The 16,068-nt window shown below is 37.2% G+C and overlaps 1 protein-coding gene across 1 annotated transcript in view; it reads left to right on the forward strand.

The window, feature by feature from the left end:
* Positions 1–16,068, forward strand: part of USH2A (usherin) — a 1,033,591-nt gene that overhangs the window by 852,674 nt on the left and 164,849 nt on the right. The window contains exons 59-60 of the mRNA XM_069066041.1: positions 4,480–4,638; positions 11,578–11,740. Coding sequence (XP_068922142.1) covers positions 4,480–4,638; positions 11,578–11,740 — 322 coding nt within the window. The remainder of the gene's footprint in view (positions 1–4,479; positions 4,639–11,577; positions 11,741–16,068) is intronic.

The following is a 16,068-nucleotide window of genomic DNA, read 5'->3' on the forward strand; positions in this document are numbered from 1 at the left end:
TATATATATATATATATATATATATATATATATATATATATATATAATTTTTTTTTTAAACATTTGATTCTAAAACCTTGAATTCCAGATTCATTCCCTTCCTCCCTTGTCACCCACCATTACTGGGAAGATAAGCAATTCGATATAGGTTGTACATGTGTAGCTATGCAAAACATATCCATACTAGATATATTGTAAAAGACCGACTATATTTCCTTCCCTCCTATCCCACCTCCCACTTGTTCTATTCTTTACTTTGATCCTGTCCCTTTTCAAAAATGTGTGCTTCCAACTTCCCTCCCCACCCAGCCTGCCCTCCCTTCCATCATTCCCCCTCTCATCCTTCCCCCCTACTCTCCTGTGGGGTGAGATACCGTATTTAGTATGTATGTCATTCCCTCCCTAAGCAAAATTCAGTGAGAATAAGGTTGACCCATTCCCTTTCGCCTTCCTGTTCTTCCCCTCCCTTGTAATCATTTTCCCTTGCCTCCTCCATATGGGATAGTTTACCCATTCTGTCTCTCCCCATCTCCTCTCATTATAGTCCTCTCTCACCTCTTAATTTCACCTTTTAAGTATCATCCCTTTCCATTAAATTGGTCTTGTGCCTCTATCTATGTATACCTGTACACATAGTATATACACATATTCACATATGTATTCATACGCCCATATACTCTCCTCTATAGATATATATGTATGTGGATATATACATTCACATTTCTATTCCCTTCAATTATTCTCATGCTGAGAAAAGTTTCATAAGTTACAATTATAATTTTTCCATGTGGGAATATAAATAGTTCAACTTTGATAAGTTCCTTATGATTTCTTTTTCCTGTTTACCTTCTCATGCTTCTCTTGCTTCTTGTATCTGAATGTCAAATTTTCTATTCAACTCTGGTTTTTTCATCATGAATTCTTGAAAGTCCTCTATTCCATTGAATGACCATATTTTCCCCTGAAACATGATACTCAGTTTTGCTGGGTAGGTAATTCTTGGTTTTAATCCCAGTTCCTTTGACCTCCGGAATATCATATTCCAAGTCCTTCAATCCTTCAGTGTAGAAGCTGCCAGATCCTATGTTATCCTGATTGTGTTTCCACAATATTCAAATTTTTTCTTCCTGGCTGCTTGTAATATTTTCTCCTTGATCTGGGAATTCTGGAACCTGGCTGTAATATTCTTAGGAGTTTTCTTTTTGGAATCTTTTTCAGGAGGTGATCGGTGGATTCTTTTAACCTCCATTTTGCCCTCTGGTTCTAAAACATCAGGACAATTTTCCTTGAGAATTTCTTGAAGGATGATTTCTAGGTTCTTTTTTTGATCATGGCTTTCAGGTAGTCCAATAATTTTAAAAATATCTCTCCTTGATCTATTTTCCAGGTCAGTGGTTTTTCCAATGAGATATTTCACATTTCCTTCTATTTTTTCATTTGTTTGGATCTGTATCTTGATTTCTCATAAGGTCACTAGTTTCCATTTGCTCCAATCTAATTCTGAAGGAATGATTCTTTTCAGTGAGCTTTTGAGATTCTTTTTCCAGCTGGCAAATTTGGCTTTTTAAGGTATTCTTCTCCTCATTGTCTTTTTGAGCTTCTTTTGCCAATTGAGTTAGTCTATTTTTCTTCAGTCAGGTTGTTGACTCTCATTTCATAATTTTCTTGCATCATTCTCATTTCTCTTACCAATTTTTCCTCTACTTCTCTTATTTGGTTTTAAAAATCCTCCTTAAAGTCCTCTATGGCCTGTAACCAGCTCAAATTTTTCTTGGAAACTTTTGGTGCAGGAGTTCTGACTCAGCTGTCTTCCTCCTGATCCATGCTTTGATCCCTTTTGTCCCCAAAATAGAAGTGTAAAGTTGGATTGCTCTGCTTGGTTTGCTTCCTTTGGCTGCTCATGTTGCCACTCAATTACTTGACTTTTGAGTTTTTTGCCACAGTAGGACTTTGCTACCAGACAGAGGAGCTTCGTCCCAATCGCTGGGGTTTTCTCAGCTGCTGAAGGTATTAGTTAGGTGCCCTCTCTGAGCCTCTACATACTCTAACAAGCTGGTCACACACCTCAGTACCTCCACCCTCGACTGCAATCCAGATCCAAGCAGGTTAAAGCAAAAGTGATTACCCCTCAGACTGGTCACTTGGTCCCCCTACAGTTTGCAGGCTAGGAACTGAAGCTGCCATGTGGTGGTGGCTGTACGTCCGTGGCAGCTCAGCGGCTTCTCCCTTCAGAAGATAAAGGCTGACTGAACTCTTGAACTACTGGATTCCAAAGTCCACACTGCTCTGAACTCTTACTTTGTCCTTAGCATCTATGGGTTGATAATTCTGGAAACCACCACTGCTGCTGGTGATCTGAAGTCCCTCCAGTCAGGGACTGGTCAGCCTGCCTGAAACCTTGGCTTTCCTGGTGCTGGGCTCAGCTCCCAGAACATTGTGCTGGCTTCTTCCCACTGGTCTGCCAGGCTGCCCTCAGCATCTCTGTGTCATTTTGTGGGTTCTGTAGCTACAAAGTTTGTTCAGAGAAACCTTTTACATGAATTGGAGTTGGTGGGAGCTGGAGCCGAAGTCCTGTTTCTACTCTGCCATCTTGACTCCACCCCCTCTCTGATGATTTCTAAGGCTACTTCTACTTCTAAAATTTTATGACTCAGATATAAGCAAAGCTATGATTCAAGAATTATAGACTCAAAGTTGGAAGCAGTATTAAAAATTGTCTGCTCCAATCTACTCCCACCTTCCTGAATACATTAATCTCTTTTATAATATACGAAGAAGCTTCCAGCTTCTGTTTAAACCCACCATTGTTTAAGCCTCCCTTCTTCTTCCTTATATAGATAAGTATATCTGTTCCAATTTTTTAAGCCACAGTCCTGTGGTGATACATCATTGTTTAAAATTTTGTCTTTAGAACATTCCTTAAGATCATAATGTTTTAGTGTCTCTAATAATTCACCTTATAAGAGCTTCTTAATAATATTCACAGATTCAAAGTATAATTTTCCCTTCCAGCTCCTTAACCTCAACCAATGCTTTCCATATAATTGGCCTACTACTCTCCCTAACAGTTAACCTATCCTGACTCCATGTTCAATGTCTCCAAGCTGTCCTCTCTTCCTTCTTATCATCTCTTTAGTTGGTTGTATTAGTTCTATGCTGATCAGAATCAGGTTGAATTTTTTGAGTCTGACCTCAGTAGCTATGGAGTCCTGAATTTAGTAGGGAAAGTGAAAAGAGTAATCAATACACCTGAATTCAGGTCCCAGCTCCATTATAGAGAATTATCTTCTATAAAATTGAGGAGTTAGACTAGATGATATTTAAGGTTCACTATAGCTCTAAATCTTCAATCCAATTATCTATAATCTTATTTACTATTATCTTGACAGTGTAACTAATTAGAAATTTTGTTATTTATAATAGGGGATGGGAACCAGACTTAAGACTTCAATGGTATAGGGAAATCCTAGGTGAAGAAATTCACTTTACCAATGGAAGTTGGCTCCTTTTCTGCTACTTAGAGTTCACATAGCAAGTGTGTCACAAGTGAGACTTGATCCAAGGTCTTCCTGGCTTAAAGGCAAGATCTCTATCCATTATGCGACATAATCTTTGTATTTCTCATGATGAAGACTCTTCATCTCTTGGTATTGCAGAGAAAAACCATTTGAGCCAAAATTTAAGGGGAAAATATGGTCTGTGTAGAGGGGATTCCCTTTTGTATTCAGGGAACATACCTTCTCCATGATACAGAATCATGTAATTCTCTAATCATCCTAATAAATTTCAATATATTTTGAAGAGGCTAAATATATTCAGCTCTAGCCCTTCTTCTCAAAAGCAGCAGTTGTGAGCACTAACACTTTTTAGACACAAATTTCATATGGATTTCATGTACAAGTCCATAAGTCTCACTGACAGAGTGGACTGTCCTGGCTCAATAATTGATGTACTGAAAAGTCTCTAGGTAGACCATGATTTGGATATTTTATGGGCTATTATGTCAAGGATCTATGTCAGACAGGATGCTATACACAATGCTATATAGAAAAATTATCATCACTTGCAAAACTACTGTTATTTTTTATGTACTTTGGGGATAAGGCCAGGGGAAAAAATATGAAGTAGTCTCTAATTATTGTGGATATGTTTAAAAAAAAAAAACAAATGCTTATTTTAAGCTTAATTTTTTCCAATTATGAAGAGCACATTCTGTATTTAATGAAAATATATCCATATAGGTGTTTGAATCATAAAGCTTAAGACAATAAATTAATAATCATAATTCAGTTAAACAGCAATAGCTTTCAATAATGCAATTTGAAATTTATGTTGCTAAGAATCTGCTCATGTTAATGTATGCACAAATGTATATTATATGTATATGTATTGTGTTGTATATACAATATACAAATATGTATTGCTAATTAACAAGAATTTCTAGACCAAACTGCTAATTTTGGTTTTATTTTTCAGAAGAGACACACATCCCTAAAATGCCTTTGGAATATAATGTCTTACTAAACCCTGGGAGTGTGACACCACTGATCTATCCAGTTGGTTACCACCACTTAACTGTCATAAAGAATCTGACCCCATATACACAGTATGAAATAAGGATACAAGCATGTCAAGAAGGTGAGCGAGCTTCATATCCTTTGGGGTGAATCAAATATCTAATTTTACCAAAAAAAATTAAAACATTTTTAATACAACTAAAATAGCTAACATCTCATTTCTCATGTGAAGTGGACTGTTTACCCAGAGAAATCAGTCTGGTACTGAGTGGTGCATTATATATTTCTGTACTTTATCATGAATATTTAACTGTAGATTAAAATGTTAGTCATTTTTTTCATGAACATAAAGTCCTGTTTTATAAAGCACTTTAAAAGAAAAACACCTCACACATATGAAAGTCTTCAGAAATGTAAAGCAAACTGGGGAATACAAAAAACATCACAGAATATGGATTTAACTTGGTTTATTCCACTTTTTTGTAGTCAGGGTATTGAATTAAATCTGAATAAATCTTATCTGTTTTATAATGTTTTCTGAACTTTATCTCATATACAGTGAACAGTCACCTACAACTTTGAGTGTCATTCTTTAATGAACAGTTTGTGTTCAGTATTATCTACATCTGGACAAGCCCTCCCTTTCCATAAGCTTTACTTGTTTTATTGAAAATTAGACAGATAAAACATTCAGTTCTTTTTTAGTCCCCAAGTCTTCAAAATCATATACTTGTTTCAACATTAACCCAGGGTTAGGAGGACAAGACATGCATTTCTTTTTATGGATAGGACTTATATTTGTATGGTATGTATTTGTATGTATTTTATCTCCCTACAAGACTATAAAGTCTTTGAGGTCAGTAGCTAATCTATTACTATTATTTTTTTTTATCTCTAGCTCCTACTACAGTACTGTTATAGGTGTTTCATATGCAATTCTTAATTTAAAGGCAGGTAGCTATGAGTAACACATTCCATTTCACCTACTGGAAACAGATATTTGTTAATAATCATACTCTTTCTAATATGCACATTTTCATGTGACATGGAAAAGGTAGGTGTCGGTCCACACACCACCATGCTCAATAGTGGGCCCTTGTATAATGATTTAAAGTTAGCAAATCACTTTATATATTCCTATTGTCCCTTCCATCCCCACAACAACTTTGTTAGGTGGGTGCTGTTAATTACCCCCATTTTACAATGAAGAAAATAGTCACAGAGAGAGGTTAAGTGATTTGCCCAGAGTCATACAGTTAATTAAGTGTGAACTCAGATCTCCCTAACTCCAAGTTCAAGTCTCCATTGTCCCATCTAGGTACCACTACATGACCTCAGATATGTAATCTACATCAGTTTACCCAATCTGATCTTAGAGTTCCCAAAATACATTTTCCTTAAAATTTCATTTTTTCCAAGTTAGTGTTACATCCTATGGAATTTATGAAGAATTCATGGTCATCTGTCTTTCTGTGATTTACCTCAGCAGCTGAAATATGGTAGCACAGCAGCTTAGTTTCACCAGTTCTTTCTACAGGTTACTTAAAACATGAACATTATTGACTCGAAGATCTTTCTCGTTTCTTTTCTTTCCCTCATTTATCCCAGTTCACTTACACATTCAGTCATGTCTGTCAAGATCATTGCTTCATTGATTTTAACATAAGGTCAACTTGTGATTTTCCATGTGATTAGAAGGGAGCAGTTAAATTCAATTGATTAAACATATACTTATGCAGTGGCAAAGATCATGCAAAAATGTTTTTGTGGGTCTTGGAAATGCACAATGTGATATTTTTTTCCCTCAGCAGTACTTCACCTCTTTAATTCTTTAATTATGTTTTATGGATTACAATATTGGAATCAGCTGACAGTCTCTGACCCCGTACCAACTAACAAGTGAAGCCATGATCCATCGGCATATTGGGTAACAAGGATTGATATCAATCTTTAATTGGGATCTGAAATTTCTCTCGAAGAAAAATCTTAGAGTATATAATACACCTGGGGGGGAAACTAGACTTTGCATTGCTCTTGTGGTTTTGACAAAATAGATTTTGCTCAAGGAAACATTTTATAATTTCTTTATAACAATTCATCATATCATAAATGTTTCTTCTTTATACATTAATTCTTACATAGAATTCCAGGGAACTTAACTAATATTTAAATGCATATATAAAACACTATAGATATGAAGAGGATACAGAAATGGAATCAATAATATTCAAGTCAAGACCTATAATCTGGTAGGAAGAATTATCTAGACCCTTTTCTGTTCTTCTTTCTCAAATATTCATCTTGATTTTTAATTTTTGGTTTTCATTAGCACCTACACTGGAAGATACAAGAATAGCAGAACTCCTGATCATGTTACTTGTTAGCATTTCTGATAACAAACCATATTTTCTGTGTTTCCATGAAAACAAGCCTTAGTAAAGGAAGAAATAGAGTGAGGATATTGGATAACCAATGCCTTTTTTTAGGGGGGAAGGCAGGGAAATTGGAATTAAGTGACTTGCCCAAGGTCACACAACTAGTAAGTGTTAAGTGTCTGAGGCCAGATTTGAACTCAGGTACTCCTGACTCCAAGGCCAGTGCTCTATTCACTGCACCACCTAGCCACCCCTAACCATTGCCTTTTGTTTGTTTATAAAAACATTAGAGGCTACAGAACCTGAGAATGGCTACCTATAGAAGATTAAACCCTATAAGACCAAATAATTGAGCCCTGGCTCTACAAACTAGGGAAAAAATAATTTTATAGCAGATCTTAATAGTAATTTATGAGTCTTTTATACTATTGAGAATCAGTCAATGTAAAAACAAATCGACTTTTCATCTATCATCTATTTAATATCTATCTTATCTATCTGCCTACCTATCATCTATCCATCCATCCATCCATCCATCCATCCATCCATCCATCCATCCATCCATCTCTCTGTCTGTCTTATCATCTACCTAATCTTCTGTATCTTATCATTGACTAGATTATTTGTCATCTATTTCATCATGTTTGTCTAACTATCCATAGATCTGTATGCATGCTACCTATCGGCCTATCTATCTATCTATCTATCCATCCAATCACCTATCTAAATACATACACAGTAGAACATAGCTTCCTTGAGTACAAGGACTTTTTTATGCCTTTATATCCATAAGGCCAAGCGCAATGTCTTGCTTTTTTTTTTTTCGAGAATGGACCTGCAATTCCAGTGTATTTTTTTAATCTTTTTTTAATGCTTTATTAACTTCTGATTTACATCATTCATTTCTGCCAGATTTGGAGTTACAAATTTTCTCCCCGTTTTTCCCCTATTCACCTCCCCAAAATAGCAGTCCCACAGGATATCCCCTCCTCCAATCTGCTCTCTCCCATATTTTCTCCCATACTCCTTTTGACTTTTCCAGTGGATCTCTATGCCTCAGTGCCTGTATATCTTATTTCCCCAATTACATGTAAGATGGTATTAATAATAGTATAAATATATATATACATATATATTTCAATATTTTATTTTAAAACTTTAAATTCCATGTTCATTCCCTTCCTTCCCTGTCACCCACCCCCCACTGGGAAGACAAGCAGTTCAGTATAGGTTGTACATGTGTGGCTAATGCAAAACAACAACATAGTAGATATATTGTAAAAGACTGACTATACTTCCCTCCCTCCCATCCCACCTCCCACCTGCTCCATTCTCCACCCTGATCCCCTCTCTTTTCAAAAGTGGGTGCTTCCAACTTTCCTCCCCCCAAGCCTGCCCTCCCTTCCATCATTCCCCATCTCATCCCCTTCCCCCCCTTATTCTCCTAGAGGGTGAGATACCCTATTTAGTGTGTATTTCACTCCCTCCTCAAGCCAGATTCAATGGGAATAAGGTTGACCCATTCCCTTTTGCCTTCCTATTCTTCCCCTCCATTGTAATCATTTTCCCTTGTATGAGATAGTTTACCCCAATCTGTCTCTCCCCATCTCCTCTCATTATATTCCTCTCACCCTTTAATTTCACCTTTTAGGTATCGTGCCTTCCTGTTAAATTGGTTCTGTGCCCTCTATCTATGTATACCTGTAAACATACATACACACATTCACATATGTATTCATATGCCCATATACCCTCATATATATATATATATATATATATATACATATATATATATATAATCCCTTCAACTACTGAGAAAAGTTTCATAAGTTACAATTATTGTTTTTCCATGTAGGAATGTTGATAGTTCAACTTTGATAAGTTCCTTATGATTTCTTTTCCCTGTTTACCTTCTCATGCTTCTCTTGCTTCTTGTATCTGAATGTCAGATTTTCTATTCAACTCTGGTTTTTTCAGCAAGAATGCTTAAAACTCCTCTATTCCACTGAATGGCCATATTTTCCCCTGAAACATGATACTCAGTTTTGCTCGGTAGGTGACTCTTGGTTTTAATCCCAGCTCCTTTGACCTCCAGAATATCACATTCCAAGCACTTCGATCCCTCAGTGTAGAAGCTGCCAGATCCTGGGTTATCCTGATTGTGTTTCCACAATATTCAAATTGTTTCTTCCTGGCTGCTTGTAATATTCTCTCCTTAATCTGGGAATTCCAGAACCTGGCTATAATATTCCTAGGAGTTTTCTTTTTGGGATCTTTTTCAGGAGGTGATCGGTGGATTCTTTCAACCTCTATTTTGCCCTCTGGTACTAAAACATCAGGGCAGTTTTCTTTGAGAACTTCCTGGAGGATGCTTTCTAGGCTCTTACTTTGGTCATGGCTTTCAGGTAGTCCAATACTTTTAAAATTATCTCTCCTGGATCTATTTTCCAGGTCAGTGGTTTTTCCCATGAGATATTTCACATTGCCTTCTATTCTTTCATTTGTTAGGATCTGTTTAACAGCATCTTGATTTCTCATAAAGTCATTAGCTTCCATTCGCTCCAATCTAATTCTGAAGCAATGATTCTCCTCAGTGAGCTTTTGAGATTCTTTTTCCCTCTGGCAAATTCTGCTTTTTAAGGCATTCTTCTCCTCATTGCTTTTTTGAGCCTCCTTTGTCATTTGAGTCAGTCTGTTTTTTAAGGTATTATTTTCTTCAGTCAGGCTATTGACTCTCATTTTATAATTTTCTTGCATCATTCTCATTTCTCTTCCCATTTTTTCCTCCACTTCTCTTATCTGCTTCTTCAGGTCCTCTATGGCCTGTAACCAGTTTGTATTTCCTTTGAAGCTGTTGGTGCAGGATTTCTGACTTCACTGTCTTCCTCCTGTTCCATGCTTTGCTCTTTTTTGTCCCCAAAATAGGAGTCTAATGTTGGAATCTTCTGTCTGCTTTGTTTCCTTTGCCTGGTCATGTCGCCCCTCAGTCACTTGACCCCTGGGCTTTTTGCCACAGTAGGACTCTGCCACCAGACAGGGGAGCTTTCGTCCCAAACACTGGGGTTTTCTCAGCTGCTGGAGGTATTAGATGGGTGCCCTGTCTGAGGTTTCACACTCTCTGGCAAGCTGGACATATACCCCAGGACCTCCACCCTAGACTGTAATCCAGATCCAAGCAGGTTAAAGCAAAAGCGATTACCCCTCAGACTGGTGCTTGGTTCCCCTACACTCTGCAGGCCAGGAGCTGAAGCCTCTGCATGGCGCTGGCTGGCTGTGCTGGCGTCTCAGCGGCTTCTCACCCCGGGGGTAAAAGCCACGCACTCCCACTTACTGGTCCCAAAGTCCAGACTGCACTGGCCTCTCACTTTGTCTTTTGCATCTATGTGTTGATATATCTGGAAACTGCCCCAGCTGCTGCTCTCCTGGAGTCCCTCTGGCCGTGGCTGGTCAGGCCCACCCTGGGGCTAAAGCTTCCCCTCCCAGAGCACTGTGCTGGATTCCTGCCGGACTGTTCTCAGCAGGAGGTTAGCTTCTCTGTGTCATTTTGTGGGTTCTGCAGCTCCAAAGTTTGTTTAGAGTCCCCTTTTTACAGGGTTGAGGAAGGTGGAAGCCAGAGCCACGGGAAGTTCATGCTTCTACTCCACCATCTTGGCTCCGGCCCCACAATTCCATTGTTTTGAAGAACTCTCGAAATGAAAACTACTTTCTATCAATATAGATCAGTAGTTCTGCAAGTTATAGTTTCAAAGAGTTTCTTGGGAGCACTGAGAGGTTATGTGACTTTTCCAGAGTCATACAGGCTGTATGTATCAAAGGCAGGCCTTGAATCCAATCTAGTTCTCACCTTATTACAAAACTATATCTTACCTTATAAGTAGTAGGTATTTCTTAAATGTTTACAATATTGTTTTAATTTAAATATATTGGGGAGGGGATGTGTGTGACAAGAACCAATAGGAGTTGGGGCGGCTAGGTGGTGAATTGAGCACCAGCCCTGGAGTCAGGAGGAACTGAATTCAAATCTGGCCTCAGACACTTAACACTTACTAGTTGTGTGACCTTGTGCAAGTCACTTAACTAGAATTGCCCTGCCTTCCCCCCTCCAAAAAAAAAAAGCTAAAAATAAAAATAAGAATCAATAGGAGTTATTGTCCAGAAACAGAGATTAGTTCTTAAGGGATGCTTTAAAATTTTGTAAGATGATCATTAGGAATAAAACAAGTTCTCTAATTTTTAAGAAATGTCATTGTATAAAACTATCAGCTAAATTCTATCCCTGGGAGGATAGACATCTATGTTTAGTCCCTATTTACTTAGGGAAATCAAACAGAATTTTTCTTACTGATAGTATCTTTTCTGATGGTAAAAAATTATTTATTTACCGTGAGATTCTATGTGAAAGTTAAGATGCAGAGATGGTACCATACCTTGTACATAGTAGGCCATCAGTGATTATTTCTTTCAGTAATTAAAAAATGACAGGTGGTCATTTGTACAATAAATGAGATCCCCCAGCCACAAAGATTTTAAATTAACAGTAATTTTCAAGTGTTTTGTTTATTAAATTTGCTTGTTTCCCTTTTTAGTTGAATAAATAGGAAGTCATTTGAAGCCTTCACTTGCCATACAGAGGATCACTTCCTCACCCCCTCCTTGAAAACTGTGTCCTTTGTTCCTTATTCCAGGTGGCTGTGGAGTCAGCAGTGGTACCATGGTGACAACTTTTGAAGCAGCTCCCATGGACCTGAAATCCCCTTTTCTTGTGACAATGGGACCTACCAGCATATTGATTAGATGGTTACCACCTATAAAGCCAAATGGAATCATCATCAACTATTTTATTCACCGGTAAAGCTATAATTATTCTTATTCAATATTTAAGCAATTGCAGAACTCTAGCAAATCTGGGTAATGCACTGTGTCCTTTGATCACAAAAAGCTTTCCTAGATGACCAGGGGAGGAGAGATTAATGCAAAGGCACATTCATTTAATTTGTGAATGCAAATGCACAAGTGATTTGACTGTTTTGTCTCATTATTAAGCCAAACCAGTATTGACCAGTAAATTCAGACAAACCACTTGGTTTATTGTAACCAATTAATGATCAGTTAACAATAGTTAGATTATAGAGGAATAGTAGCTACTTAATAAGACATTTGGTTCTAGTTTAAATGTCATACTCATTTAAAAATTGGAAAGTGTTGTTTAAACCATGAAACAATTAGTTTGGATAGAATGTTTTGAAGGATCTCATTTAAAGAGTTCATAGAGTCATAGAACTGGAAGACAATTCAGAAGTTAAGTATTTATTATTAACAAAAGAGAGGATTACTCTCTTTTTACAGATGACAACATTGAGTTCAATGATTTTCCTGAAGTCACACATGTACTAAGTAGCAGACCTGAGATTTGAACCTAAAATGTCTGGCTTCAAATCCATCCTTCTTTTTGTTGCAACACCTCTGCCCCACTCCACTCTTTGAATTGCTGATGTGACCCATGTTTACTGTGTAGGGACGTAGTCTTTATTCAACAGATGTCAGTCTTGTTTTTCAGGATTCCAAGAGCTCAATCCTTTATTTTTTGTGAGGCTTACAATAGTTTTTCTTATTTCCTAAGAGGTGACTTTTCATTTACATCCCTTTGTCTTCCCAAAGTGGACAACAGATGTCACTGTAGAATGTCCTCACAATACCGCCATTATAATTGATAAGATCGATAATTTCAAAAACCTAAACACCTAAGTTGGTGAGACTTTCAAAGGGAAGGAAGGAAGGAAGGAAGGAAGGAAGGAAGGAAGGAAGGAAGGAAGGAAGGAAGGAAGGAAGGAAGGAAGGAAGGAAGGAAGGAAGGAAGGAAGGAAGGAAGGAAGGAAGGAAAGAAGGAAGGGAGGGAGGGAGGAAGGGAGGAAGGGAGGGAGGGAGGGAGGATTTACTGAGCATTTATTATATCCCAGGCACTGTGCTAAGTGCTTTAAAAAGTATTATCTCATTTGATCCTCACAACAGCTCTGGAGGATAAGTGCTATTTTTTTAAATATATATTTGACAGTTGAGGAAACTGAGGTAAACAGAGGTCAGATGACTTTCATAGGGTCCCACAGCTAGCAAATATCTGAAGCAGAATTTCAACTCAATCCTTTCTGATTTTTATCTACTGTTTTATCTACTGTGCAACCTCTTAGAGGTCCCATAGTTCAACCCCTTAATTTTATAGTTGAGGAAACTGAGGCACAAACTTTCACATAGTCATTCTGTGAGTTGATGGCACAACGCCAAGAAAAAAACAAGTCTCAGAGTTTTGGACTTTTTGCAGCGTGCCATACATTCTCAGAGCCTCACTTGTCTACATGTAACAGTATGACGAGCCTTGTACAAAGCAATTTGAACCAAATCCCTCTCTGCTGGGAGTTTATTGTTTAGTATCAGAAACACTGACACAAAACATCATAAAGGATATGCATACAGAACAAATGCATCAGATAAGTATGTTGAGCACATAAAGCATGACAAAGGTTTCTTATCAACCTTAAATCCGGTGATCTTGATGAAATCCAGCCAGAGATCCTCACCCTCTAGATCTGATCTTTGCCCCCATATAACTTCAAATCTCAAGCCTCTTAGCTTAAGATTCAGCTTCCACGCCAAATTAAGAGTTTTTAGCAAAACTGCCAAAAGGAAAAGTATTATTGAACTTCTGGTTATGTAAATGATATTACTGAAAATGAACAAGCCAAATTTCTTCTCAGCAAACATTAATTTAAAGAATAATATTTCTGATTCAAATACAACACGAACACGTAAAAATGACTAATGTGAATTTACATTTTGCACTAAGCACATTAGTGCAAGCTCTAAAAATGCCCATCCTCTGGAAATAGTTTTCTTTCATCTACTTAATGCTAATTGTATGAGAAAAGCACATCAAATCCCTATTCTGAATAAGGGGAAATAAAGTATCTGTTATAGCCCAGGACGTGGTTTCACTCTGTTGGTTTTGTAAATAAAGCTCATGATTATGTTGAGTATTCCATGGCAGCTATAGAGAGGGAAAACAGGAAATATAATGCAGAAAGCCCGCTTCAATGAAAAATACTGTAAATTGAATTTGACAGCATTTGATGGCATTTGATTATTCTAGTCACAGCCAAACAATGATATAAAGAGTAATATGAAACAGAATGTGTTACTGCCTAGCAGACTCAAAAGCAATAAACCTTCCTCCAATGTGACACAATCACTTCACAATCATAATTGTAGCCTGTTGGATACCTCTGAGTACAGCAGAAGGGCACTGACTGACATAGATACATTTTGTTTTTTATTTAAAGTGAAATGAAAATGGCGCACTGGGGCTCCAGATACAATCGTTATATTCACCTACATAGGCATGAATCACTTGGCAGTTATTTCAGCTGAAGTTTAAATGTGCTTAGACAACAACAATATCAAATCTTTCTTCGATAGCTGCAAAAAAAAAATCTGAAATTTGTAAGGACAGGAATAGAATAGAGGCACATGGTTCTTTTTCATTCCAAGGCTCTATATTGGCCCTTATATCGTCATAACAACAAGCCTGCAGTATTTCTGGGAAGGTGATGACATGTAATTTCTTCTTCATCATTTGCCTTCTTATTGTATCACCACCAAAGGAAATTCATTTAACTCAAACTACAGAATATTTCGTGAACTGGCCTAGGCAGATCTTTTCATTAAAATTGCAGGAAGCCCGCCTGTCAATCTTATTCTGAAAATGTTTGCAAAATGATTGTCACTCTGCCAAAAAAAAAAATCACTTTTTCTCCCCTTTGATAATGTTCTTCTGTTGTCTAAATGGTTGCCTCTGGATATTATCCAATTAAAAGCTGTCTGCTCCTCCCCCAAAAAAGATAAGATGTTTATAATTTCTTTTAAAACACAAAGGGCCATGACTGTGAGCTACAATACTAGCTTTTGTTTCATTAGTGTTATCTAGTATTTAATTTATGTTATTGATCATATGAATGCTAAATATGAGGTATTCCTTCTTGTCTTTTGAAAACCAAAGATGAAATAAGTTTTATAATGGTAGATGAGACAACAAACATAGAACTCTGTAAGAAACCATATATACCTGGTTTTGTGCTAGTTTATTCACATTCACATTCACCTACCATATTCAGAGGGTGATTCTCTTATCAATGAATAGTTCGTGTATATTATAAATCAAAGACCTTTTAGCACTATGCTATCAGCTTATGTCTGTCCTTTCCTAAACTATGTTTTCATCAGGTAAGGATCTATCAGACCACCCTGTGTGAATGCCATTTTGCTAGACTCTTCACAAAAGAAAATACAATCTGGCTAGCTAGGAGACTATATTACAAAAGAAGAAAGGGTGAACCTTATCTCAAAGTGATAACAGAAGTCTTAGGATCATAGATTAAGGCTTAGATGGGAACTTAGAGGTCATCTAGGTGAACCTACTAATTTTATAGAAGAAACTGAGGTACCTAGAGGTTAAATGCCTCTGTCCAAGGTCATATAAGTATCAAGTGGTAGAGTCAGGACTCAAACCCAGGTCTTCTAACTTCATATACCTCAGGCCTTCTACTATAATACTAAGAACTTTGAATGATTCATTAAATGGGAGATAGACTTCAACAGAACATTGATAAAACAAGGAATAAATATTAAAATTTTAAGAATCATTTTTAATCACTCCCTTTCTCTGCCATCCCCCTTCTTTAAACTCCATCTTCCAATATCTGCCTGAAACAGGTTTTTTAGTGGATCTAACATAATTTCAATATTGATTCTAAGCATAGTGTGGAAGAAAATTTGGGCATTAACTTGGAAGACGCATGCAGCTTAAAAAACTGGACTTGATTTAACCCTAAAGACCTAGCCTGCAGCCCAGATTATGGGCCTATGTAGATACATTCTTTTTAATTCTGAGGTTGACCCAACAAGGCTAGTATATCTCTGAGACTCATGGCCCTATTAGTCAAATCTACTTATTCCAGGTCAGTCTCTAAATAAAGCTTCCACTTTTCTTGTGGTAAGGTTTTCCCACATGGAGGTAAGAGCATCCCACCTCTCTTATAGGTACTAAAGGTAGAAATGCATCTAACACAGCCTATTCTTGTATCCCACAGAAAGGACATAAGATTTGAAGAATTTACAAGAGTCAATAA

The sequence above is a fragment of the Petaurus breviceps genome, unplaced genomic scaffold, assembly GCF_028583685.1.
Source record: "Petaurus breviceps papuanus isolate PSGF00001 unplaced genomic scaffold, PetGlider_PUasm1.0 90702, whole genome shotgun sequence".
Lineage (NCBI taxonomy): Eukaryota > Metazoa > Chordata > Mammalia > Diprotodontia > Petauridae > Petaurus > Petaurus breviceps.